We start from the raw sequence: 25960 nt of genomic DNA on the forward strand, positions 1-25960 counted from the left end.
TGGGAGACCAGATGCTACTGGAAGTGGTGTTGGAGGGCCAGTAGGAGGCCCCTTTTCCTATGGTCTAAAAAAATATCCCAATGCCCCAGGGCAGTGATTGGGGACATTGCCCTGTGTAGGGTGCTGTCTTTTGGATGGGATGTTATCATACGATTAGGGGTGTTACCCCAGTGTCCTGGCTAAATTCCCAATCTGGCCCTCATACCATCATGGTTACCTAATCATCCCCATTTTACAATTGGCTCATTCATCCCCATCCTCTCCCCTGTAACTGTTCCCCAGGTCTTTGCTGTAATTGAGAACGTGTTCTCAGTCAATTTACCTGGTAAAATAAGGGTTAATTAAAAAATATGTGGTGTTTTATTGTTTTCTTTTGTTTACAAATGTTAAAATGTTCCTTTCACCTTGAGTATTTTGTACAGATCATTGACAAATTACAATGTAATCAATATTCATCTGACTTTGTAACACTGCAAAATGTGGAAAAAGTCAAGTGGTGTGAATACTTTTATGAAGTTACTACCTCAACTACTTCGTACCCCCTAGTAGCTCCAGAACCGCGTCTATGATTCTATGAGGAAATAAATGATGGAGAGATGAGAGTTGCAGGCTCATGTCTATCAGAGTAGAGGGAGATAAATCACAGAGCGTGAATAACATTCTAGTTATGTGCAAAATACAGGCGCGCATCTTTCTCTCACCACATCAATGTCCACGCGTTGGTCTATATAGTCTACAATGTTGCGCAAATTATAATCCCGGGCCGGCCCAACACGAATCAATTATCTGTCATATTTTCCCATTATATTTTTATGGGGCAGCCAGGAGAAGTACAGAGGAGTCAACTTGAATTGGCCTAACTCTGATTGTTTTTATTATATTCAGTTATTGTTTACGTTGCAAACAGTGAAAAGTATTGTTCATGCCACGAGAGGTACCGGATCCAAGAAAATGGGTTCCGGAACGAAACAGTCCAAAACTGAGAGGTGCGGTATCCGGCACAAATTAAGCACCGACTACATGTTAATGTTTTTCATAAAGTACGTAAATAGTAAATTATTTAGTCTGTATTGTATTTTTCGTTGTGTGTCGGACCCCAGTAAGACTAGCTGTCGACATTGGCGTCGGGTAACGGGAATCCTAATAAAACTCAATCAAAAAATCTATTCATGGGAACCGCCAAATGACATGAACTGTTTCATTCCGAATATGGGTGAGGGGCCGGACCGGAAGTTTGATATCGTCTCAGCTCTGCTCTTTCATACCTCAATTGGTCCTTTCAGCGACAAACAATAGCATAGCAACCACTCTGATGACTGAATTAGCTGGCTAGCTAGCTACTGATAATAATTTAGCTTGGAATCCAGAAGAATCCAAAGTGACTGCACTAGTTTTGAACTAGCTAAAAAGCTTGCATCTTCAAAACTGGAACAAATCCGGAGACCCATCACACGCAGAAATCAGGTAACGTTAACACGTTAGCATTATCACGGCGAGTGACAGCATGGGGTAACGTTAGCTTTCTGGCTAGTGCTAGTAAGCACGAATCTTCTGATGTTGGGTGCTAACTACCAGTTAGCTAGGTAGGTAACAGAAAGCTTGATTGCTAAGTGTTATACCTTACATGCTAATTTACGTAATTACAATCATGAATTCGTTTTCCAGACGAATAGCTAGCTGGATTGGTCCCATCTATTGTGTTTGTGTAATTGGCTAGCCAACAGTATTTTGCTAACAGTAAGTTTAATGAGCAATCAACGTATTTATTGGGAAAGCTATGTAGTTAGCTTCAATCTTGTTAGGTAGTTGCTAGCAAAATTCATATCACAAACATACTGTAGCTGTCTTGTGTAAAAAAATAATAATATGCAATTCCTGATGCACATTTTGCTTGGTTTTGTGATTTCTATTTTCAGGAATTGTAACGTTACATTGGAAAGTGTGGGTATCGCTCACTTTTGGACGTTGACACCGCATGTGTTTCTCTGTCATGTCTCGATCAGACAGAGCGTAGTTACGTTTTGGTACACCAGAAGTCCATACATTTCCAATGGAACGCTGCGTTTGCCTTGCAGCATTTGGGACATAGTTCTGTGTGATGCATAAGTTGGATTTATCCACATCGGCTGATGTTAAAAGGGCTTTATAAATACATTTAATTGAAAATGTGATTAAACCGTATGTGTAGACCTTATATAAATATAAGCAGATGGTAAATGTCGAACTTTAGTGGATTTGTGTGCAACACAACATTTAGGATTACATAATGAAAAAAGTTTGACTGCAGAATGTATTATGCAGCATTCATGCAATCAAGCTATCGGTCAGATCGAGGCAAGTATAGCTGACTTGGCATGTGTACATTGCACTAAAGTAACCTGATGGGATGACAGACTCTGCGTGCCTTGGCGATTCTGTACTGTACAGTTTATTAAATTGCACCAGTACTAAAATTAATCATTTAAAGCATCTCTTTGAGATGTCGCTAGCTACCTGGATGATGTGCATGTTTGATCTTCGTGATGTTACCTTTTGCACATGCTCACTTTGTCTTTTTGTTCAATTTAGGGCAGGGTTTCCCTAACTCGGTCCTGGGGACCTCAAGGGGTGTATGTTTTGTTTTTTGCCCTAGCACTACATACCATAATCAATTAATCATCAAGCTTTGATATTTAATTTTTTAAACCATTATTTTACCAGGTAAGCTGACTGAGAATGCATTCTCATTTACGGCATTGTCCTGGGAAATAGTTACAGCGGAGAGAAGGGATGTGGAAGCAGGGGATGATTAGGTGGCCGTGATGGTATGAGGGCCAGATTGGGAATTTAGCCTGCTGTGTAGTGTTAGGGCAAAGACTTAACATGAACCAAGGGGCATGTGTTCCCTCAGAATTATCCTGTTTAACAAAAATACATGTATTTTTTTAGTTTCTCTCTAATATTACTAGCCGCATAGCAATTTTATGAAGTTTGCTTTACCTAGCCAAAATAGTTTCCCAAACTCATAACTAGCTACCAATAAGCCATTTCAGGCTGTCGTGGAATTATTCTAATCAAAAGGAGACTTTTTACATTTCTTCAAAACAAGTAAACTTTATTATTTAATTACTGCAGTAATGGACCCACCCGTAGGGGATTCGTTGAGAGCCCAACCAGCAGGACTAAGCCACAGCATTTTATAGCAAAGTCCATCATGGATGTTCATGACAAATCACAGATGATAGAATTTATACAAAGGTCTGTTGCATGAGAGCAAAATGTACATTCGAATTTACATGGCTTGGCGATATGACGATATATATCGTGTGACGATAGAAAAACGTCTATCATTTCATATTATGCTCTGTTTATTTTGTTGTTGCAAATCACACTCTACGGCAATATTTTTCATCAATTAGAGGACACTTTGTGTTGTGGAAGGAAATTTGCAACACAAACAAACATGGAAGAGAGTGAACGTGTTACAGAGGACGGAGACACGGAACTCGTACCTAAAAGAGGGGCAACTTCGGTCGCATGGACGTGGTTTGGGTATGAAAAGTCTGACACGGACCAGAAAACCGTCCACTGCAAAATATGGCACAGGCCGGTCCTGACAACAGGTCCAAACACCACTAACCTCTTACCACCTACGCAATAATCATGTGAAACAGTACGGAGAGAGTCTACGGGTGAGACCCAAAAAAGTACAGTCGAGTGCTCAAAACAAACCCCCGACTCAGACCTTGCAAGAGGCTTTTGCCAGCGGCACACCATATGGCAAAGAATCACGAAGATGGAAGGAGATAACAACTCCCGTTACAACTTACATCTGCAAAGACATGGCCCCAGTTTACATGGTCGTGAGATGGTGCTTACACTCGACCCAAGGTACATAATGCAAATTGATATGTGACACGTATTAATGCCCAAATAACATGGAAAACAGGCAAGCCCCCAAATATATAATTTTTCCTTTAGACCTATTTATTTTGTGTTGTCTATTTACCCTTTTTAGATTTTATACATTCATATTTTGTTACATGCTTAATTGAACATTTGCACAGATTCTAAATAAATAGTAAATTATGAGTAAGTATCTTTTTATTTGTTGAGTATAACGTAAGAAGAAATAGGCCTTTACATGTGGTAATTTTATATAAACTATTTATTCATTGAATTTACTGAAAATTTGCTATATCGTGATATGTATCGTTATCGGGATATGAGATTTTGGCCATATCGCCCAGTCCTACATGGTGCCAAATATCAGGCTAGTTCATTTACTGCTTGCTTATACAAAATACTAACGCAACCTATAGTACTAAATTCTTTCTTTAAAGAAGCTGGAGATTGGTTCTCCCTGTTACCGACAGACAGACACACAGACACTAATCCTGGAATGGAATGTTGTCTTATCATCAATCCATCGTAAATCTACTGTCAGTGTTAAATCCCCCACGGGGCCCTCATTCAGTCTACACACAGATGAGTGTAAAAAAAAAAACTATTCTGTTGCATAAAACAACCATTTGATGCAATAAGAGTATTATAACATAATCTTGTCATTTCTGTTCTCACAAGGCTGTCAATCAAGTTAGAGTAGCTAGCTTCGCCAACTATCTTTGCTGGAAAGCCTGCTGGCAAGGTTGGTGGACTTTAAAAAAAACAAAAGCAAGCAATAACTAAATAAGACTCATATCATATTTTAGCAGAGAAGCATATTTAGTTTATTTTAAACAGAACCACCAGTCAAGACGACAGACAGCTCAAGAGGTATGCTTAACCTTTCTGATCTCCCCATCCCGGATCCGGGATCGTGAATACAGACTCAAGCTCATTACCATAACGCAACGTTAACTATTCATGAAAATCGCAAATGAAATGAAATAAATATGCTAGCTCTCAAGCTTAGCCTTTTGTTAACAACACTGTCATCTCAGATTTTCAAAATATGCTTCTCAACCATTGCAAAACAAGCATTTGTGTAACAGTATTGATGGCTAACGTAGCATTTAGCATTAGCATTCAGCTGGCAACATTTACACAAAAAAACAGAAAAGCATTCAAATAAAATCATTTACCTTTGAAGAACTTCAGATGTTTTCAATGAGGAGACTCTCAGATAGCAAATGTTCAGTTTTTCCTGAAAGATTATTTGTTTAGGACAAATCGCTCCGTTTTCTGCGTCACGTTTAGCTATGAAAAAACCCCTGTATCCAGGATTGTGTAAATCTATCAGCAAGCTCATTAGCATAACACAACGTTAACTATTCATGAAAATCGCAAATGAAATGAAATAAATATGCCATCTCTCAAGCTTAGCCTTTTGTAAACAACACTGTCATCTCAGATTTTCGAAATATGCTTCTCAACCATAGGAAAACAATCATTTGTGTAAAAGTAGCTAGCTAGCGTTAGCATTTAGCGTTAGCATTTAGCGTTAGCATTAGCGTTAGCATCCAGCACGCAACATTTCAACAAAAACATAAAAGCCTTCAAATAAAATCATTTACCTTTGAAGAACTTCTGATGTTTCCAATGAGGATACTCTCAGTTAGATAGCAGATGCTCAGTTTTTCCAAAAATATTCTTTGTGTATTAGAAATAGCTCCGTTTTATACATCACATTTGGCTACCAAAAAAAATCGGAAAATTCAGTCCTCAAAACGCGAACTTTTTTCCAAATTAACTCCATAATATCGACTGAAAACATGGCAAACGTTGTTTAGAATCAATCATCAAGGTGTTTTTCACATATCTCTTCATTGATACATCGTTCTTGGACACATGGTTTCTCCCCTATATCAAATGGAAAAGTACGAGCAGCTGGCAATTGCGCACCGAATTCCACGCAGGACACCAGGCGGACACTTGGAAAATGTAGTCTCTTATGGTCAATCTTCCAATGATATGCCTACAAATACGTCACAATGCTGCTAAGACCTTGGGCGAACGACAGAAAGTGTAGGCTCATTCCTTGCGCAATCACAGCCATATAAGGAGACAATGGAAAACAGAGCTTCAGAAATTCTGCTCATTTCCTGGTTGATGCATCATCTTGGTTTCGCCTGTAGAATGAGTTCTGGGGCACTTACAGACAAAATCTTTGCATATTCTGAAACTGCAGAGTGTTTTCTTTCCAAAACTGTCAAGAATGTGCATAGTCGAGCATCTTTTCGTGACAAAATATCGCGCTTAAAACGGGAACGTTTTTTATCCAAAAATGAAATAGCGCCCCTAGAGATCTAACAGGTTAAGCTAAGTACTTTGTGCCCCCTCAGATTTTTGGGGTGCATGACACCCCTGGGAGCTCTGACTTAAGCCGTTTGCATGCTTCGGTTTGACTGGACTGAACAAGTGTGCTCACATACTTCCTAAAATACCCTCGCTTGAATAACTAGAAAGCGGCAATGGTACTGTTTGTCCATCTTGGGATGCCGTAGCCAGTACACACTTCCTCAAATTAGTCAGAATTAACGTAAGAACTCAAGAAGTCTATAATTAATTTTTTATGTTTTTGCTGAGATCTTAGTCGCGCAATTGTACATTTAGCTAAGATGTTTTTTTTTTCTCAGTATTTCTGAACTGTAAAAATGTGCATAAAAGCGATTTATCCCTAGCTGAATGACCAAAAAAAGACCAAAACAAACAAAAATATCACTAAATGTCATAATATATGCACAAACTGTTCTGAACTGTTTCAGAAGTTTGTCTATGCCTTTACAGATATGTTTCACCACTATGTTATATGGTGCACATTTTCCTGTCCAGAGAGGTAGTCAAAGTGAATTCGGGAAGTATTAAGACCCCTTGACTTTTTCCACATTTTGTTACGTTAAAGCCTTATTCTAAAATGTATATTCAAAAAAAAAATATCAATCTGCACACAATACCCCTTAATGACAAAGCACTGTAGTGACGTCTCTTGCACTGAGATGCAGTGCCTTAGACTGCTGCGTCCACGTGTGTGTTAACTATTTAATTGTACAAGAATGCTTAAAAGGCCGCTCAAATTCGGTTATCGGTATAGTTTTTTTGGGGGGCAAGTTAAATATCCAACATTGGTATCGAACAAAAATGTCATATCGGTGCGTCTTTGACCTCATGGTTTGGTTTTTGCTCTGATGTGCACTGTCCACCATTATATACACTACTGTTTAATATTTATTATTATTTAGTTTGATTTGTTTAACACTTTTTTGCCTACTACATGATTCCATATGTGTTACTTCATAGTTTGGATGTCTTCACTATTATTATACAATGTAGAAAATAGTAAAAAATAAAGAAAAACCTTGAATTAGTAGGTGTGTCCAAACTTTTGACTGGTCCTGTTTATATATCCCTCTCTCTCGTGTTTGTATACCATGTGCTTGTTCATCATTGTGAGTGCTGCCTTAGTGGGGAGAATGGGATGGAAGACTGGCAAGTCTCTTCTTGTTAAAGTCTAAAGCAATGTTCCCTCGTTTTTTGGGGGCACTGAGCAAATTTCAGGTATGCTGAGCGCAAACTTGAACTTTTTGAAAATTCTGTGCAACTTCCAGCACGTGTTTACTGTGAAGACTAAGGCAGTACCCGTTTCAAGTTAGTTTTAACAGTGCCCAAGTTGGCTACTATGGATATTTGATCATAATGTAAACCCTCCAGAGTGGCCTACCATTAAAAACAATGGAGAAAATCCATACCATAACATTTTAACTTAGAAATAGCCGTTCTATCATTCAGCCTACAGTAGCAGCCAATGTGACTTTCAATGCAGGCCTACATTCCATGAGACAAAAACATGCAGGGCTTGACATTAACCTGTTATCCACTTGTCCTTCAGACTAGGTGACTGAAAATGTTGTTTGATGCAAGAAACCACTTTACAAAATAAAATGCATTATTATTCCTGTACCATTATTATAGAGAATCAGACAAATGATGCTACCCTCTGCCTATTGGCTACTTAGCTTATTCAAGCCTTACTCAAAATACAATACTGCCCCTTTAATAAAAAAAAAAAAGAAGCTTTTTACATGACTCGCTTTTCAGAGGTGTCTAGAAATGTACATGTTCTGTGCTCCTGTAGGAAGCAAGCGCTCCCCTATTTTTGACTACAAATGATTTAACTGGGATAATGACTCACAAACTAGCAAAGGATATGAACAAATTGTGCACACGTGGCCACATGCAGCTCTCGCTTTGATCGCAAAACAAACACATCTACTCACGACCACTCATGCTGTAAACATAGTCCAGTTCAAAGTGAATGGCAAAGGTCTATTTGCAAATAGGCCTGCTACAGCTCTGACTGTCACACAGGTCTGTGTAGAATACGGGCTAAGTCGTGCATGTCAATGCAATAGAAGCCAACTTCGATGCATTCTGCCTATTGCTTAGTTTTGTTTCACTATGTTACATTGAGTGGCTAATAATGGGTTGATTCGATAGGAATTACCACAGTAAAGGGAAACATTGGTAGTGTTAACAGGGAAATGTCTAGAACAGTGGACACTAACCCTTTCTGAGTCAAGATCACTGAGTCAAAATGCAAGCTGAGCTCTACCACTCAGATTTTTTTTTATCATGACTTAAAAAATGTAAACCTCTGCAACATTAACCAATTCAAAATGGTATTGTAGCAATAAGATTTGTGCAGTAAACTATAGGCCCAATACATTACCACCGCCCGACAGGATACTCTCGATTGTGCATTGATGACAAGCCAAATTTCTCCAGCCTCCTGAGGTTGAAGAGGCGCTGTTGCACCTTCACCGTGCTGTCTGTGTGGTTGGACCATTTCAGTTTGTCCGTGATGTGTACGCCGAGGAACTTAACTTTCCACCTTCTCCACTACTGTCCCGTCGATGTGCATTGGGGGGGTGCTCCCTCTGCTGTTTCCTGAAGTCCACGATTATCTCCTTTTATTTTGTTGACGTTGAGTGTGAGGTTATTTCTAACACCACACTCCGAAGGCCCTCACCTCGTCCCTGTAGGCCGCCTTGTCGTTGTTGGTAATCAAGCCTACCACTGTAGTGTCGTCTGCAAACTTAATGATTGAGTTGGAGGCGTGCATGGCCGCCATGATATGCTAATACAATTTAGGGAGCCTTGTTTTCAGATTAACCTTGTTAAAATCCCCAGCTACAATAAATGCAGCCTCAGGATATGTGGTTTCCAGTTTACATAGAGTCCAATGAAGTTCTTTCAGGAGGGGGGGGGTATACACGGTTGTGATTATAATCAAAGAGAATTATCTTGGTAGATAATGCAGTTGGCATTTGATTGTAAGGAATTCTAGGTCAGTTGAACAAAAGTACTTGACTTCCTATATGTTGTTATGATCACACCACGACTCGTTAATCATAAGGCATACGCCCCCGCCCTTCTTCTTACCAGAGAGATGTTTGTTTCTGTCGGCGCAATGCGTGAAGAAACTGGGTGGCTGTACCGACCCTGATAATGTATAAAGAGTGAGCCATGTTTCATTGAAACAGAGAATGTTGCAATCTCTGATGTCTCTCTGGAAGGCAATCCTTGCTCGAATTTCGTCTACCTTGTTGTCAAGAGACTGGACATCGGCGAGTATTATACTCTGGAGCGGGGGGCGATGTGCACGTCTACGGAGCCTGACCAGAAGACTGCGCCGTCTGCCCCTTTTGTGGCGCCATTGTTTTGGGTTGCCTACTGGGACCCGATCCGTTGTCCTGGGTGGTGGGCCAAACAGAGGATCCACTTCGGGAAAGTCGTATTCCTGGTCGTAATGTTGGTTAGTTGACATTGCTCTTATATCCAATAGTTCTTCCCGGCTGTATGTAGTAAGACTTAAGATTTCCTGTGGAAACAGTGTAAGAAATGGTACATAAAAAAACTAAATACTGCATAGTTTCCTAAAAACGCGAAGCGCGGTGACCATCTCTGTCGGCGCCATATCACAAATCCCTGTTCCCTAACGACCCTCCCCGTTCCCTAACGGCTGCCATCCCCGTTCTGCTGATTGCAGGAAGATGTACCTCTTGGATCCTCATGTCTTATCAGTCATCTCTCCCTTACAGCTCAGAATCTATGGCTACACTGAACTTGTATAGCCACTCTGTTCGACTTTTTACTTGCCCGAAATCTCAAGTCACTTGTCCAAAAATAAAAATGGTTAACACCATGAGCCAAAAAGGAGACTGAAAATTGTATGATGCAAGGAACCACTTTACAGAATAACATTCATTATTATCACTGGTATTCACAATGGAAGGCTGCTGGTCTTTGATCCCATGTAATTACAGTATATCACCTGCCGTTGTGGCTTTGAGCAAGGCATTTAACCCCCCACAAAGTAAAATACTGCACTGTTAGGCAACTGTATAAAACATGTGGTTCATCAACTCGCCACCTGGAGAGCTACTGAGTGTGCAGGCTTTTGACCCAACCCTGTCAAACACCAACCAGTAGCTGAATTTATTACAATGTGGTGTGTTTGAGCAGGGCTGGAGCAGAAGCCTGCACACCTAGTAGCTCTCCTGGACTGTCCTGGAGGATAGTTGGCCACCCTGCAACATTACAATTACACCTAGTAGCTCTCCTGGACTGTCCTGGAGGATGGTTGGCCACCCTACAACATTACAATTACACCTAGTAGCTCTCCTGGACTGTCCTGGAGGATGGTTGGCCACCGTGCAACATTACAATTACACCTAGTAGCTCTCCTGGACTGTCCTGGAGGATGGTTGGCCACCCTGCAACATTACAATTACAACCAACAACTTTTTGTAAAATAATTCCATTCAATGAACCAGGTATCAAATTGCTAAGTTTGGTGAGGTACCTAAGATGTTTATCTATATGTAAGGGTAAAATGTTCAGGGGAGATCTTGACAGCATAGGAGTTAGCGAACCTTGCTTTGATCTTAACTGCATGATTGAAAGACCCTTTGATCCAATTCCGATCGGAGTAGCCTAATTGTTTGATATTGTGATTTTTGCATGATTTAAAAAAAAAATGTTTTACTTGTCTATTCGGACAATTTAAATCTATAATCTGCTTGTCCAACATTTTTTTAAAACTTGCCCTGGGTAAGCGGACCACCATTATTGTCGAGCACTGCTGGTGTACTGTATGTCCAACTCAAGGGCTCATGATAGCTTCCTCGGCGGCCAGCTTTGCCCTCTCTTCTTGGTCGGGCTATTTGTGAGGAGAATGAGCCGCCTTTACATTTTAATGTTGTGGCTGAAATAGCTGCCATCTGGACAAGTGTTTATTTAGCCCACCATGTCTTCAAAGAACAAAACAAAGCAAACCGCAACAAGAAACCAAGAAGACACTTGCTGTAAATGAGTTAAGGAGCTAGCTGTTAACCTAGCTCTGAGGTCATTTCTCCAGCCCTTTCTTGAGTGGCACTGGTTGGTAGCCAACGGCAGAGTAAAGCCAGAACCAACAACTTGTAGTCAAACCGTTACCATGGCAGGTTCTGCCATGCTAACTCCACCCCTTTCCAAGAGAACGCAGCCCCCTCCAGTTTGATGGAAATTTGAAGTGACTTATCCAGGGTGCCTGTAGCTCCCTAATCAGTGCTAATCTGATCCACCGAGGATTAGAGATGAGTAAGGCATGTAAGATACTGCTTACATGTATGCCTGTCCTCTAGAAGGGAGACACTGGCCATTCTTGCCTACCTAGCTCTCATTAGCTTCATCCAGTGAGTCTGAATTGAAGTGGACTGGTAGCTGGAGGTGCACTGTTCCTCTGGGTCATCTTTGTTGGAATTCAGTTATTTTGGCCCATTGTAGAGGGCAGTGTCGTCTCTTGCGCTGGGTGGGCAGTTTTCCGTGGGATCTCCCCCCTCCTACCTACACCTCATCCAGTGCGATCTGGTTGAGTTACAACTTTCATCATATTCTCCTTAGTTCCTTCTGAGGGATTACCATGGCTGTGCAGCAGAATAGGCCGTGAGTGACAATCCGCTGTCTTCCCGATCGGTTTTATTCAACTTTTTAATTTTATTTTGGTGGGATACACAAAAGGTCAATATGCTGAATCAGAGTGCGGTGATGATCTTCACCGGGATCTGTGGGGCGTTGGTGGTCCTGGCTATGGGCTACTACGTCTACTGGTAAGTCATACTGAAAGGAGGGGGGTGGACCAGCCACTAACCAGGGCCGTTCAGATGGCCTCCGGTAGATATCTGGACCAGTTCTGTGACTTCAATGGGTGCCTGGCATTTTGCTTGGGGAGCTTCAAGAGTAGTCAGCTCATATCCCATCTTTAATCCCCTCGTTGGTATGTTCTACATGTTTGTTATGACCCAGGCAGTTGTATCAAATGGACTTTGAGAATCTTGTCCCTTTTTGGCCGGATGTGGGCTAATGGTTTTCTCAAATCCTAATTTGACCTTTCCTGGTGTTTGTAGAATAGATGGCTGCTATGGCCATACATAACCATATCCCCCAGTGAACCTGCAACCAGGTGATTGAGGAGAGGCAGCTGTTCCTTTCCTAAGCAGCTTTAACCCAGTGTCTGTACTCTGTAATCCTCTCCCAGGAATGTGTGAGGCCACAGGTGGGCCTTGCTTTCTTTCTCAGGCTCCTGGGGCTAGGCTGGAGCTCTGCTTACGCTGCCTGTTTACTTGAGTTGGGTCCCTCAGGTCTTGCTTCCCATGGAGAAGCAACTACTATATGATCATTTGAGGGCTAGTCTGAGGTAATGCTCACCAACCTTGGTCTTGGAGGTGATCCTGGTTGAAAGGGATGGAGCGGGAGAGAGTAAAACGCTGGGCAGAGCGGGGTTCGCCTGGTTTACCCCTCTTGTCAAAGCAGCTACTACCTTCACACAATGAGGGCAACAGCTGACCGTCGATGACCATAGCAACAAAGCAAACAACATTTTTGACTTCTGAAAATAATTTATCTTCTAAATGCCTCATGAGCTTAGTTCAACCGTCGTACACTATCAGAACCAAAAATATGATTGTTTTACTTCAATGTTTGTAACCACTGTAAATTGTAAGCACTATATAGCCTCAAAACATGGATGGTCAGTCCTTGCACCCAGAGATCTTTCTATGAATTTGGGTGGTTACATTTCTCCAGCCCCATCCCTCCGCTTTTTACTGAAACCGGGGCATGTTTTGTTATTGTTTCAACTAAGGATTGTCGCTTTTTAAAATGGCTAGAAAAGTAAGAGAGGAACTGGATGCGGAAGGAGCACCTATAATACCCATTACCTAGTGTGTTACATCTGGGTCTGTTACCATGGCTACTCTGAACATATGTTTCTTTGAGGATGTTAAAGCGGAGAATTATTTTAGGACTCCCAGTTGATCGAATTGTTCATAAAAAATTAAAAAATATTTCTGCCCCCGCTTCTGCTACTGTAAGTGCACAGATGCACACCGAAAGCATTTTCTTCCAATATTTATTGCAGTGAGCTGGAAAATAAATTGATCCCGTGGTCACACCTGAACAGGCTGTGCATGTGGGAGAGAAAGTGTGTACGTGCTCTTTACTTTACCTCAAAACCCAGAGCCTTTTCTTTTGGTCTCAGTTGGAAGCGTTTTTTTGGGTTCCTGTTTGAAGCTTTGACTACAAAGGTACACTGCAATCTGTCATTCTGATAGTCAGGTTAATGGTCTAAATGTAGGGGATTACTCTGACTAATCTACAATGCATAATGCCTTTCAATTTTAACTGATTATGACGTGGGAATATTCCCCCAATGGTGTATAACCCCAATTGGTAGCCCTCTCCTCTGTGTTCTCAGATGCTCTCAAGGCACTACTTGAGCAATGGGTGGGAGAATTATAGGGCAACCTTCCAGTGCAGTTTTGCAATTTTATTAGGAAATGACTTGTTTGGCAACGTGGTACCAGACATGTCTCTACTCCCAACATACTGCTTTCTCGTCCCTGGGTTTGTCTCACAGGTTGTGCAACACGTTGGAATGCATTTTGCCAATACGAAATATACTAGGACTAGGCCAGCCCCACACACATACAATCCAAACGTTTTGACCCCTCTGGTCTAGACACTTCTTGTAGGTCTGAGAGAACTGGATAAGGGGTAGGCGTAACCAATGGGCTAGCTTATATTTTGACTTAAAAATTTTTTTTAAGTTTAACTGATTGCACCCAAATTGGCCATTCAATTCATATAATATTCATTAAATATATAATACCCGACATCTGATTTGGACCAAACAACTTCTTAACAAAGTAGTGTTGTGTTCGAAATAGAAGTCGACCGATTATGATTTTTCAACACCGATACCGATTATTGGAGGACCAAAAAAAGCCGACACCGATTAATCTGCTGTTTTTTTCTTCTTTCTTTGTAATAATGACAATTACAACAATACTGAATTAACACTTATTTTAACATAATATAATACATGAATAAAATCAATTTTGCCTCAAATAAATAATGAAACATGTTCAATTTGGTTTAAATAATGCAAAAACAAAGTGTTGGAGAAGAAAGTAAAAGTGCAATATGTGCCATGAAAGAAAGCTAACGTTTAAGTTCCTTGCTCAGAACATATGAAAGCTGGTGGTTCCTTTTAACATGAGTTTTCAATATTCCCAGGTAAGAAGTTTTAGGTTGTAGTTATTATAGGACTATTTCTTTCTATACCATTTGTATTTCATATACCTTTGACTATTGGATGTTCTTATAGGCACTTTAGTATTGCCAGTGTAATAGTATAGCTTCCATCCCTCTCCTCGCTCCTACCTGGGCTCGAACCAGGAACACATCGACAACAGCCACCCTCGAAGCAGCGTTACCCATGCAGAGCAAGGGGAACAACTACTCCAAGTCTCAGAGCGAGTGACGTTTGAAACGCTATTAGCGCGCACCCTGCTAACTAGCTATCCATTTCACATCAGCTGCACCAGCCTAATCTTGGGAGTTGATAGGCTTGAATTCATAAACAGCTCAATGCTTGAAGCACAGCGAAGAGCTGCTGGCAAACGCACAAAAGTGCTGTTTGAATGAATGCTTACAAGCCTGCTGGTGCCTACCATCGCTCTTAGTTTCCGGATTGGACGATATTAATGACCTATCATCTCGAGAAAAAAAAAAGTTTATTCTTTCAGTGAAATACCGTTCCGTTACGTATTTTATCTAACGGGTGGCATCCATAAGTCTAAATATTCCTGTTACATTGCACAACCTTCAATGTTATGTCATAGTTAAAGAAGTTTAAGAAGGGCATTGATGTTTATGGTTAGGTACACGGTGGAGCAACGACAGTCCTTTTTCGTGAATGCGCACCACATCGATTAAATGCAACGCAGGACATGCTAGATAAACTAGTAATATCATCAACCATGTGTAGTTATAACTAGCTATTATTATTGATTGTTTTTCATAAGGTAAGTTTAATGCTAGCTAGCAACTTACCTTGGCTTCTTACTGCATTCGCGTAACGGGCAGGCTCCTCGTGAGGAAGGTGGTTAGAGCGTTGTTAACCGTAAGGTTGCAAGATTGAATCCCCGAGCTGACAAAGTAAAAATCTGTCATTCTGTCCCTGAACAAGGCAGTTAACCCACCGTTCCTAGGCCGTCATTGAAAATAAGAATGTGTTCTTTACTGACTTGCCTAGTTAAATGAAGGTGTAAAAAAAAGTTTACCTTTTTTTTTTATCTGCAAAATCGGCGTCCAAAAATACCGATTTCCGATTGTTATGAAAACTTGAAATCGGCCCTAATTAATCGTCCATTCCGATTAATCGGTCGACCTCTAGTTCGAAACCACCTAAAGTAAGACCGACTCGAGACCGGAGCAAATCGAATCCAAGTCTAGACCAAGGTCAGAGGGAGGGCCAAACAGTCAAGATCGGGAGGAGGACAAGGGGTCCGAGACAGTCAAGACCGAGACCAGAACAGTGAGAGCCCAGTTAAAGACCATGATTGTAATTTTGTCAAATAGCCACCATAATAAGAGTTGAAAATGTGCAGTATTTCTGTGTTCATGTTTCAGAACAACAAATGGATTCTGAAGGTCAAATGTAGGCTGTATGGAGCCACACTACAAATTATTACTAACCCAAATACAGTGGGCAACAATGAGGACCTTCTACGCCTTGAGAGAAGGACTAAGGATTTATAAAATAATAATGATCATTCTAATTATATTATTTTCAGCTTCATAAATAGCCTACTAACTAAGACTTTCGGAGTAAACTTTTTCAAAACCTGGTTAGAATATCCATTGTTGCATTGAAATGTCTTTCCTTCCGGCTGCCAATGACATTAATCTGTGAGCTGCTCCATGCCTTAAACCAGCTGAGTGCTGTGCGCTCTTGCTGCCTGCAGATGGTATTCCGCTGAAACTAGGCTGTGTGGGGCATGCATGTGAATATATTTGACGTGCTTTGTGATTATGTAGGCTACTTTGATACACATCAGTGGGGATTAAGAAGTGAGTAAATGCAATGCTCCACACTGAGCCTGTGTCCAATGTCCAATAGGTTCGCCACTGCGCAAACATGTCTATAATAGATATCACATTTTATTGGTCACATGCAGATGTTTTTGCAGGTGTACGAAATGCTTGTGAAGCTAGAAGCAGAGCTGCCATATCTGTCAATGCCATCTTGTAATAATGTGTGTATATTTGGCCTTGTCGAAGTGGTTTTGTGCGTTTTACTGAATGGAGGCTGAGTTTTTTTTAATCCGCTGGTCTCGGCTGGTTTCTGGAAGAAATGAAGTCCTCAATGTCCGAGACAAGACAGACTACAAATGTATCTGACACGAGACACTGAAAATGTGGTCCTGAGACCGGTCTGGAATATTACAACACAGTCACAAAGGCTAAGACGTGAGGAATCCAAATAAATGGTCAAAAGACACCAATGGAGAAATTAGACATTGAAGTCACTTGCATTTTCGCACAGAAATTAGTTTGAAAGTCCCAGGTTTTGCTCACTAGATGCCGCTGTTCCTGCTGCCGCTGTTCCTGGAAAATGATCTATGGCCTGTTGTGTTTATTAAATGAACCCTTTGCAACTGGGTAGAAAGCCAATAGCTTTTGCTCATGGTGAAAATAATATTTTGATGATCCTTAACATTTCAGCCAGTCCTCCATGAAAGCAATTCAAAACCACACAGGCTCCTTCTCTTAGAAACGTTTACAGCAAGGCAGGGTGTGTAATTTATAAGCAAAAACAATCACTATTTCTATTGCCCCCTCAGTTAATTTTCTGCACATTTTGCCATGAGGCATTTGGAAAATTTAGCCGTTTTTAAAATAAGTTTGCTGAAATTCTACACTTTTTGCCATGGTGCAGAGAATTTTTAATTTTCTTTGCTAATTTCATGCAATTCAAAAACAAATTGCCATGGGGTGGTGAGAAATTAGCAGTTTTTACAGCTAATTCCCTCTGCAAGTTTACACATTTAGCCATAGGACGGAGGAAAATGTTTGCAGTTTTTTATATGATAACTGATGATCAATGGGCCCCACCCCAGTCGGTAATTCGACCATGCTTATTAGACAGTTTAGACAGCTGGTCGCTAGACTAATTTACCATTAAAACATTTTTTTTTTTACTGACATGGTCTGAGTGACTGATACACAAGGTGCAATTTCTAAATTTGGTTGTGTGTTATATTATTCTAACTCTCAAAAGTATCTCTTTTTTTTGTGTGAAATTGGTCCGTGGGCCGACAAAAGGCCACCAAGTTGCCCATCCATGGTTTAAACAAAGAGCAGCCACTTCTGGAAAGAGCACACATACTACTAATATGACACTGCCATTTTACTGTACATTTTACTGTATGCCTATCACCATGATTTAAGCTAAGCCAGTTGTGAGGGCAACAAAATCTCCTCCGGTCCTTTTAAATCAGAGAATAGAATAAGCCTTGAGCTTCCATGGGTGATTGATCTTGTTTATAGGCTACAGTCTGGATTAAAATATCCCCATCACCTGCTGTGTAGTGGACAAACATCAAAATGGAGCTGGCTTAACACCCATTCAGTGATGTTCAATACAGCACACAGACTTGACTTCTCAGCACTGTGCAAGACGAGATACTAAGAATGTTTTGCACTTAGGAAGGTAGTGTTTGAAATGTAGTCTGCACTGCTGCCTTTCTGCCAAACGATTCTACACACGTACACATTGCACACATCATTGCACTTGCACACAATCTCTCTGTCTGTCTTCCTCCCTCTCTGGAACGCTGGTCATTTGTCCCGAACAATGGAGACATGGTTGGCCTGTTCTGAGAGCGAACAAAACGCATCTTATTCATGCATCTTATTCCTCTCACAAATACACACTTTGCAACCCATTGCCTCCTTTTTGAGAGATGCCATTTAGCAGACGCTTTTATCCAAAATCAATTTAGTCATGCGTGCATCTTAATTATTATTAATAACTTTGGCGATGTCATTTACAAATGACAGGTCATCTATAACTGGCTCCAGGTCATCTATAAGTCTTTGCTAGGTAAAGCCCCGCCTTATCTCAGCTCACTGAACACCATAGCAACACCCACCCGTTGCACGTGCTCCAGCAGGTATATTTCACTGTTCACCCCCAAAGCCAACTCCTCCTTTAGCCACCTTTCCTTCCAGTTCTCTGCTGCCAATGACTGGAACGAATTGCAAAAACCACTGAAGCTGGAGACTTATCTCCCTCACTAACTTTAAGCGTCAGCTGTCAGAGCAGCTTACCGATCACTGCACCTGTACACAGCCCATCTGTAAATAGCCCACCCAACATCCTCATATTATTATATTTTTTTGCTCTTTTGCACCCCAGTATCTCTACCTGCACATTCTACCATTCCAGTGTTTAATTACTATATTGTAATTACTTCGCCACCGTGGCCTATTTATTGTCTTACCTCATTTGCACATGCTGTATATAGACTTTTTATACTGTATTATTGATTGTATGTTTGTTTATTCCATGTGTAACTCTGTGTTGTATGTGTCGAACTGCTTTGCTTTATCTTGGCCAGGTCGCAGTTGTAAATGAGAACTTGTTCTCAGCTAGCCGACCTGGTTAAATAAAGGTGAAATGAAATAAATACATTTAAAAATGCTCCTGCATGGGGTTGAAGGTCACAGTGGACTGGGGGGCTGTGTTGTGACTCACTGGTCCGTGTGAGTGAAAATGCTTCACAGAGACCCACTTATAGTCCCTGTGCTCTGACACACCTTCTGTAACAACACATGTAAGCCTCCTTGTCTGTCACGCTCATTCGGTCTGTGACTTTATTCATTATTTTCTGTGACAGGCACTCGCACACACAGCAATACAGAATCTAGACAAAGGCTAGAGGTTCCCCCCCTCTGTCTGCTAGCTTAGAGTTTAGTAGGTTCTGGTTGTTAATGAGGTAGACCAGCTTCTATACTACCACTTCTTCTTGACTGTACACTTTTGCCCAACCGTACACTATGGTTTACAGTAGGCTTTTCTGTCTCTTTCCCAGGTCCGTCATACTGAGTGAAGGGCCGTGCAGGAGGGGCTTATAGAGAGGGAGTCCACCGTGGTGAGAATGAAACATTGATGTCTTCTCGGCTCGCTCAACCGCACACGTCGTTTCAAATGTATTTATTTGATCTTCTCTCTGAGCAAACGCATCTAATGTAACAACATGTTCATTGTTTCTCCTTTTACTCTTTCTCCTCTCCCCTTTTTACTGCTCTGTCCTTTTAAATCTCCCTCTTCTCTTCCTCTCTTCACCACCCCTCTTGTTATCTTACCTACTTTCACCTTCCTGCCTCGCTTCCCCCTCTTCCTCCTGCACCCTCGCACTCTCTCTTCTCTCTCCCTTTTCCCACAGGTCCTTAGTAGTGTGCAGAGGAGAGGAGGCTCCTCAGTAGCAGCAGCCATGGATCTGTTAGCCTATCTGAAGACCCAGTTTGTTCTGCAGCTCCTCCTGGGCTTTGTGTTCGTGGTGAGCGGCCTCATCATCAACTTCATCCAGCTCCTCACCTGTGTCCTGTGGCCCTTCAACAAGCAGCTCTACCGCAGGATCAACACCAGGCTCTCTTACTCCCTCTGGAGCCGTGAGTCCCCCACGCTAGAATTTGTGTGTGTGTGTGAGAGAGATCCTGTGTGTATTATAAGACCCTTGTGTCACACCTCCAAAAGGGGATCTTGTGAAATAATGACTCTGGCGCTTCGATATTGATCATTTTTACTCCGTGGACGGTAGTTGAGTCGGTTTTCATTTCTATATTTGGACTTGTTGCAGAGCTGGTGATGCTGCTAGAGTGGTGGTCGGGCACCGAATGCACCCTTTATACAGACCAGGCCACGGTGGAGAAGTTTGGCACGGAGCACGTCATCATCATCCTCAACCACAACTACGAGATTGACTTCCTCTGCGGCTGGACGATGTGTGAGCGATACGGAGTCCTAGGGGTCAGTGTATCTTCTGTCTCGACTATCTACTAGTCATCAGTCACTAAATGGGGGTCATCTCAATAGTCCAAACTCATCGGCCTCCCTACTTTGCCGCCTTTCTATTATCAGCCCCGATCTGAAAGAATCAGACATGTGAAACCAAATGACGCCTTCCCATATTGCTCTCAACTGTTGTGCGTTTTCAGATTCCGTAGCGATAAAGAGAAGTAGATGAGATTGATCCTAGAGACACACTTCAGGACTCTTACCGTTCCCACGCTTTCTTTTCCTGCCCAGAGTTCCAAGGTGCTGGCCAAGCATGAGCTGCTGAAAGTGCCTCTGATTGGATGGACCTGGTACTTCCTGGAAATTGTGTTCTGTAAGAGGAAGTGGGAGGAGGACAGAGACACTGTGTTCAGAGGTCTGGACAGACTCAAAGACTACCCTGAGTTTATGTGGGTGAGTGTGTCTCCTTTGGTTAACCCTTTACACTCATGGGAATTGGCCTATATGGAGAGGGCTAAATTAAAATGTTTCTTACAGAAGACATATGAAAAGCATATACATAAGAATAGTAGCAATTGAAACAGTTTGGAGATTATGGGGAAATTATTACACCTGAAGTTGAGGGGACAACATTTCACCTGACACGAGACTGAATCTGAACAGTATGCTTGATTTTATGTGCATTTGACATATACTGTACTTTTCAACCGCATTTGTTGATAACAGAATCTGACGATTCTTTGGAAACATTCAGTAGCATAAGAAAATAGCATACGAGAATGTGGGGTTGGTGCAACAAGAGTTTGAGTGAGAGGACTAACTGGTGTCTCCAAGTGGCAACACACCTCTCCAAAGTGTGCGGTTTCTAAGTAATTGCCATGCTCACAGAAGGGTCTTAAACTATAGGGTGCTTTTTTGTTGTTGTGCTCTCCTAGCTGTGCCAGTGAGGAAATAGAGCAAGCACACTAGTAGTTGTTTTGTTTGGAACACAACCCTGCATCCCCGCCGTCACACAATTACTGTTCTTTACGCAATCCAAAAGCAGCCCATTTTTAAATCGCTATCTGGGTCAGGTGGGCATACTTTGAAAGCTTGTTCTCTTGCCAACAAAAGGATCACCATTTTGGTGCGCATAGAAATGAGTCATGAGTAGGGTTGTTGCAGTGACCATATTGCCGCCACACCAGTCATCATGAGTCATGAGTAGGGTGGTTGCAGTGACCATATTACCGCCACACCAGTCATCATGAGTCATGAGTAGGGTGGTTGCAGTGACCATATTACCGCCACACCGGTCATCATGAGTCATGAGTAGGGTGGTTGCAGTGACCATATTACCGCCACACCAGTCATCATGAGTCATGAGTAGGGTGGTTGCAGTGACCATATTACCGCCACACCAGTCATCCTGAGTCATGACCGCAGTCAAATTCCATGTGACCGTTGAATCACGGTAATCTCATTTAGTGCACTCTGTCCGTGTGTTGGTACTAGTACCCAACTCGCTAACGACCATCAGGTCGCTAATGGTCTGGTTCTCAGGGCTCTATTGTCCCTCTAACCACTCTGACAGCAATGCAAATGCAATAGAAAATCACATCAAACACTTATCAGTATCATGCTTTTGAAAAGTTCACGACTGAGTGGAAAACATGGTGGTTGTGGATGTTGTTTCAAAGCCAAACACAAGGAAATGGACAGTGCTTTCAAAATATGGATAGGCCTTAATACAGTCTGAGCCCAAGCCCCCACCCCCGCGCAGAGACAGGGGCTGTCAACAGTTTTAATGAAATATGTTTTGTTGAGAATCATTTGAATTTTTTGATGTTACCGAACAGATTCCATCCAAAGTTAAGGCTGCATGCTTCTCCATGGTTGATGCATGGAGTGAAATAAGGGTTCTGATCAGCCCAGACACTTCTATATGTAGTCCCTTATGAGAGTTTTGATGGTTGCCACTAAAAAGAGGATGATCCCAGCTGCGACTTTATTTCTCAGCTGCTAGTATTAAGCACATGCTCCACTATAAAACTGGAATAGCCTGCCCTGCATAATTATGAAAACCGAACTGTGGAAAGCGGCCTCCATTCGCTATTCGAGTGCACACGTATGATGTTTCTTTTTTCCCTCCCTGCCCCTGTTCCTGCCCATTTGACAACGGGCCATTCTAAATCCAAACGTATTGTGTGTGTGTGTGTATTATTATTATTTTATTCAGCTAAGTTCAATTATATTCTTCTTACTATGAAATCATATAAAATAATGGCACGTGACTTATAAGCATATATTCTCTGCTGAATGAACTGGAGATGCTAAACATGTTTATGTTAATTAACGGTCAATTACGGTGAGAACGGCAGTCATTTGCTTGACAATAACCGGCAAAATGTCGTGACCGCCACAGCCCTAGTCATGAGTGCTTTCAGGTGCGTGTTCCGCGGCACATTTTCTTCACAATAGACAAACGGGCCCGTTTATTGTTCAGGACAACCCAGGGTATGACGCCGTGTGATCTTGGTACTCTGAATCAAACATGGTGACCATAAACGTTGACACTGTGTATGACATGGAAATGTGAAGTGCACATTTGGACTGTTTTTACTTGCCTCTGACATCAAAGCGGTATTTTATTATAATCCCCAACATCTCATCTTTCAAAATACATTGAGTCCTCTTAATTTACAGCATTTCCCTCAGTCAGACGACAAAGAAAGTTGCCCAATTTAGCGGGAGGGATGGGGGCAACTTCTTGTCACGTGTGTTGCTCAAGTTCAGAACTTCTTGTCAGTCAATAACCATACAGCGCTGTAAAGTGGAGAGCCTGAACTGTACAGCCACTGCGTTCCAATTTGAGTTCTTATCAGTGCCCAAATCTGCACATTTCTACCCGAATACGGGTACGAGTGTAAAGGGCTAAGGCCTACATTTTTCTATCCTGGGCCACATGACTACATTTCTTGACATTCTGTTGGCAGCGCACATTAGGCCCAGACAGCTCGTACAGTGAATCTACACACAGGACTGATCCTTGAGCTCCCAGCTTCAGTCTGCCGTAACTTATTGGACTAGGTCCAGGAGTTTGGTCTTGTCTGGAGTAGGTCTTGTTAGTGTTATTCATCAAGCTGAAATGCCACAGGGGTATCTAGGTCAGTGTGATTCTGGTCTGGCTCCTAATAGCCCTCCCTAACAATCTTTAGACACATGTTGTTGCTCAGGCTGCAAGTTTCCACTTCCACCTCTCGTTACGGTTACCGGGAACGACAGAGATTTGGCTAATCAGGTCGTCTGATCTGATTTAAGCAACACCTAGGAATCGCATGACTGACCAACTCGCCTCGGGGACAGGAGGACAACAAGATGTGCAGTGTTTTCTTTTAAACAGTCTTCTGTCTGTCTGAGGATGTATATTTTGTTGACGCTGCACCCACTCTAAATGGAAGTCCTTGAGGTATGATAAGAACTTTATTTTGAGTAACGTTTCCTGGAGATGCACTTGATCTGTAACACAAGCTGGCCCTGCTGGGGAGTCTTAAGAGGATAGGGGGAAAGGAGGTCACCTCAGCTGATGTGTGCCTGTCTGAACCAGTAGTGTATCTTGTGTATTTCTAAACTTGCAGTTTTTTTATCTTTGCGTGTGTTTGTCTAAGCTCAACGTTTTGCGCGCGTCTCTGAATCCCTTGTGAGTACATGTTTTGTTGACGCTCCTTTTCCTGTCTCCGAAGTTCCTGCTGTACTCCGAAGGCACTCGCTTCACAGAGAAGAAACACCAGATCAGTATGGAAGTGGCAGAGAGTAAAGGCCTGCCCAAGCTCAAATACCACCTGCTGCCCAGGACCAAAGGCTTCACCACAACACTGAAATGCCTCAAGGGCACAGGTGGGGCATGCATGCACGTGTCGCGCACGCACACATACCCACGCAGTTCAAAATAAGGTCTCGTATTTATTATAGGTTTTCTCTTCTGTCTTTCATTGTTTTTAGTATCTGCCGTGTATGATGTCACACTGAATTTCAAAGACCACCAAGTCCCCACTCTGCTGGGCATAATCAACGGCAAGAGATACATGGCCGATATGAGAATCAGGTGGGTACTAATCAATATGTGTGACTCTGTGGTTATTACTTGAGCCGTTTCGAGCGAAAAGCCATGACGTTCTGTTAGCCTCTTGGCTTTCTTCCAAGCACATCGCTATTTTTTTAAATAGTGAGCGGGACAGTGGACTTCTCAGAACTGAACCAGAATCTTACCTAACACTCCTTTGTGTTGCTGGGGTAGTCCTGTCCTACCCAACCCGCAGAGGTAAAGGGAGGTAAAGGGAGAAAGGCATCAACAGAGATCACGGCTTGCCCTGCGGTGAAAAACAGGATTCGGCGGCCTTATATGTCCTTGAGACCATAAGTCAATCACGAGTTACAGTACCAGCCTTCAGGGGGAAAAAAAAAAAAAAAACGAACTCTTAGGGAGAGGTGAGTAAAACTATAAGATTACAGGGAGCCATTTGTCTATGACGACATGGGCTGTTTCTTTTCAAATCATAATGACCATTTGAATGAGAACATTGAGAGACCTTCAAAGCCTTTCCTTTAAATTAGATTACACGGAGGGGCATATCAAAACAGCTCCACTGCGTGAATGAGCCCCCTGTGAGTCTAAACGGGGAGAGTAGCATGGTGTGGCAAAAACAGGTGCTTGTGGCAAATGATACATAATGCTATACATCCAAAGGCTGTTTTACGGCCCTGTTTTACTGTAGATGAACACCGTCTGAGGTGCCCCATCTGAACTTTGGGTGAGTTTGCCCCCTGGTGGTTAGATGTTGCAATACCAGACTCATTCTCTACTCCATGGTTTCCCAAACGTCGCACTGAGTGCACGTTTTGGTGTTTGCCCTAGCACTACACAGCTGACTCAAATAATCAACGGATGAGTTTTTTTAAAAATTTGAAGTCAGCTGGTTTGTGATAGGGCAAAAACCAAAACGTGCACCCGGGGGGGCTGGACCGAGTTTGGGGAAACGTCTGCTCTACTGCACTCCATAGCAGGGCTCCCCCTGCTATCTCCTGATTTTGTGTTGACTGCTTGTCTCCCCTGCTCCTTCTCCCTACAGACGGTTCCCTGTAGATGAGATCCCAGAAGATGAGAAGGAGTGTGCCAACTGGCTTCATAAGCTTTACCAGGAGAAGGTAGGGCTCTTCAGTGCTTGAGTTGTTAATGCATATGGTTAAATGCAGTTTTGTTCCCTGTACAAGTCTCACACACAGATAAACTCCCATGTGAGATAAGTTACTGACACATACCTTATTTGGAAATAACAACAAAATATGTTTAACCAGGTTTGGTAGTACCTTGACATTCATTCTGTGTCCCTCTCCAGGATGCTCTGCAAGAACACTATCATAAAGAGGGCACTTTCCCAGGTCCTACCATCACCCCTCCTCGCCGGTTGTGGACGCTACTTAACTTCTTGTTCTGGGCGACCCTGCTGCTCTCGCCCCTCATAAACTTCGCCTGCGGTGTGGTGGTCAGTGGCTCCCCCCTCCTCATCCTCGGCTTCAGCCTCTTCCTTATCATTGGTGAGTAGAGGGTACATAATGCCTCCTCGTTACTCTTACCTTAGGCTGGGGCTGGGACGT

At 42.3% G+C, this 25960-nt stretch overlaps 1 protein-coding gene across 2 annotated transcripts in view; it reads left to right on the top strand.

Moving 5' to 3' along the window:
* The first annotated feature begins 1191 nt into the window (after nucleotides 1-1191).
* The window catches only part of LOC110520168 (1-acyl-sn-glycerol-3-phosphate acyltransferase gamma), a 28114-nt gene continuing 3345 nt past the window's right edge, over nucleotides 1192-25960 (top strand). The window contains exons 1-9 of one of the 2 annotated variants that reach the window (XM_036974558.1): nucleotides 1192-1464; nucleotides 19401-19460; nucleotides 19755-19980; nucleotides 20169-20338; nucleotides 20618-20779; nucleotides 24049-24202; nucleotides 24308-24410; nucleotides 25435-25510; nucleotides 25702-25900. In XM_036974558.1, the coding sequence (XP_036830453.1) occupies nucleotides 19803-19980; nucleotides 20169-20338; nucleotides 20618-20779; nucleotides 24049-24202; nucleotides 24308-24410; nucleotides 25435-25510; nucleotides 25702-25900 (1042 nt within the window). In that variant the 5' untranslated portion in view covers nucleotides 1192-1464; nucleotides 19401-19460; nucleotides 19755-19802. Of the gene's footprint in view, nucleotides 1465-11925; nucleotides 12069-19400; nucleotides 19461-19754; nucleotides 19981-20168; nucleotides 20339-20617; nucleotides 20780-24048; nucleotides 24203-24307; nucleotides 24411-25434; nucleotides 25511-25701; nucleotides 25901-25960 lie in introns of those variants that run through there. The other variant, XM_021597295.2, reaches the window with a different exon arrangement.

The sequence above is a fragment of the Oncorhynchus mykiss genome, chromosome 3 (assembly GCF_013265735.2).
Source record: "Oncorhynchus mykiss isolate Arlee chromosome 3, USDA_OmykA_1.1, whole genome shotgun sequence".
NCBI lineage: Eukaryota > Metazoa > Chordata > Actinopteri > Salmoniformes > Salmonidae > Oncorhynchus > Oncorhynchus mykiss.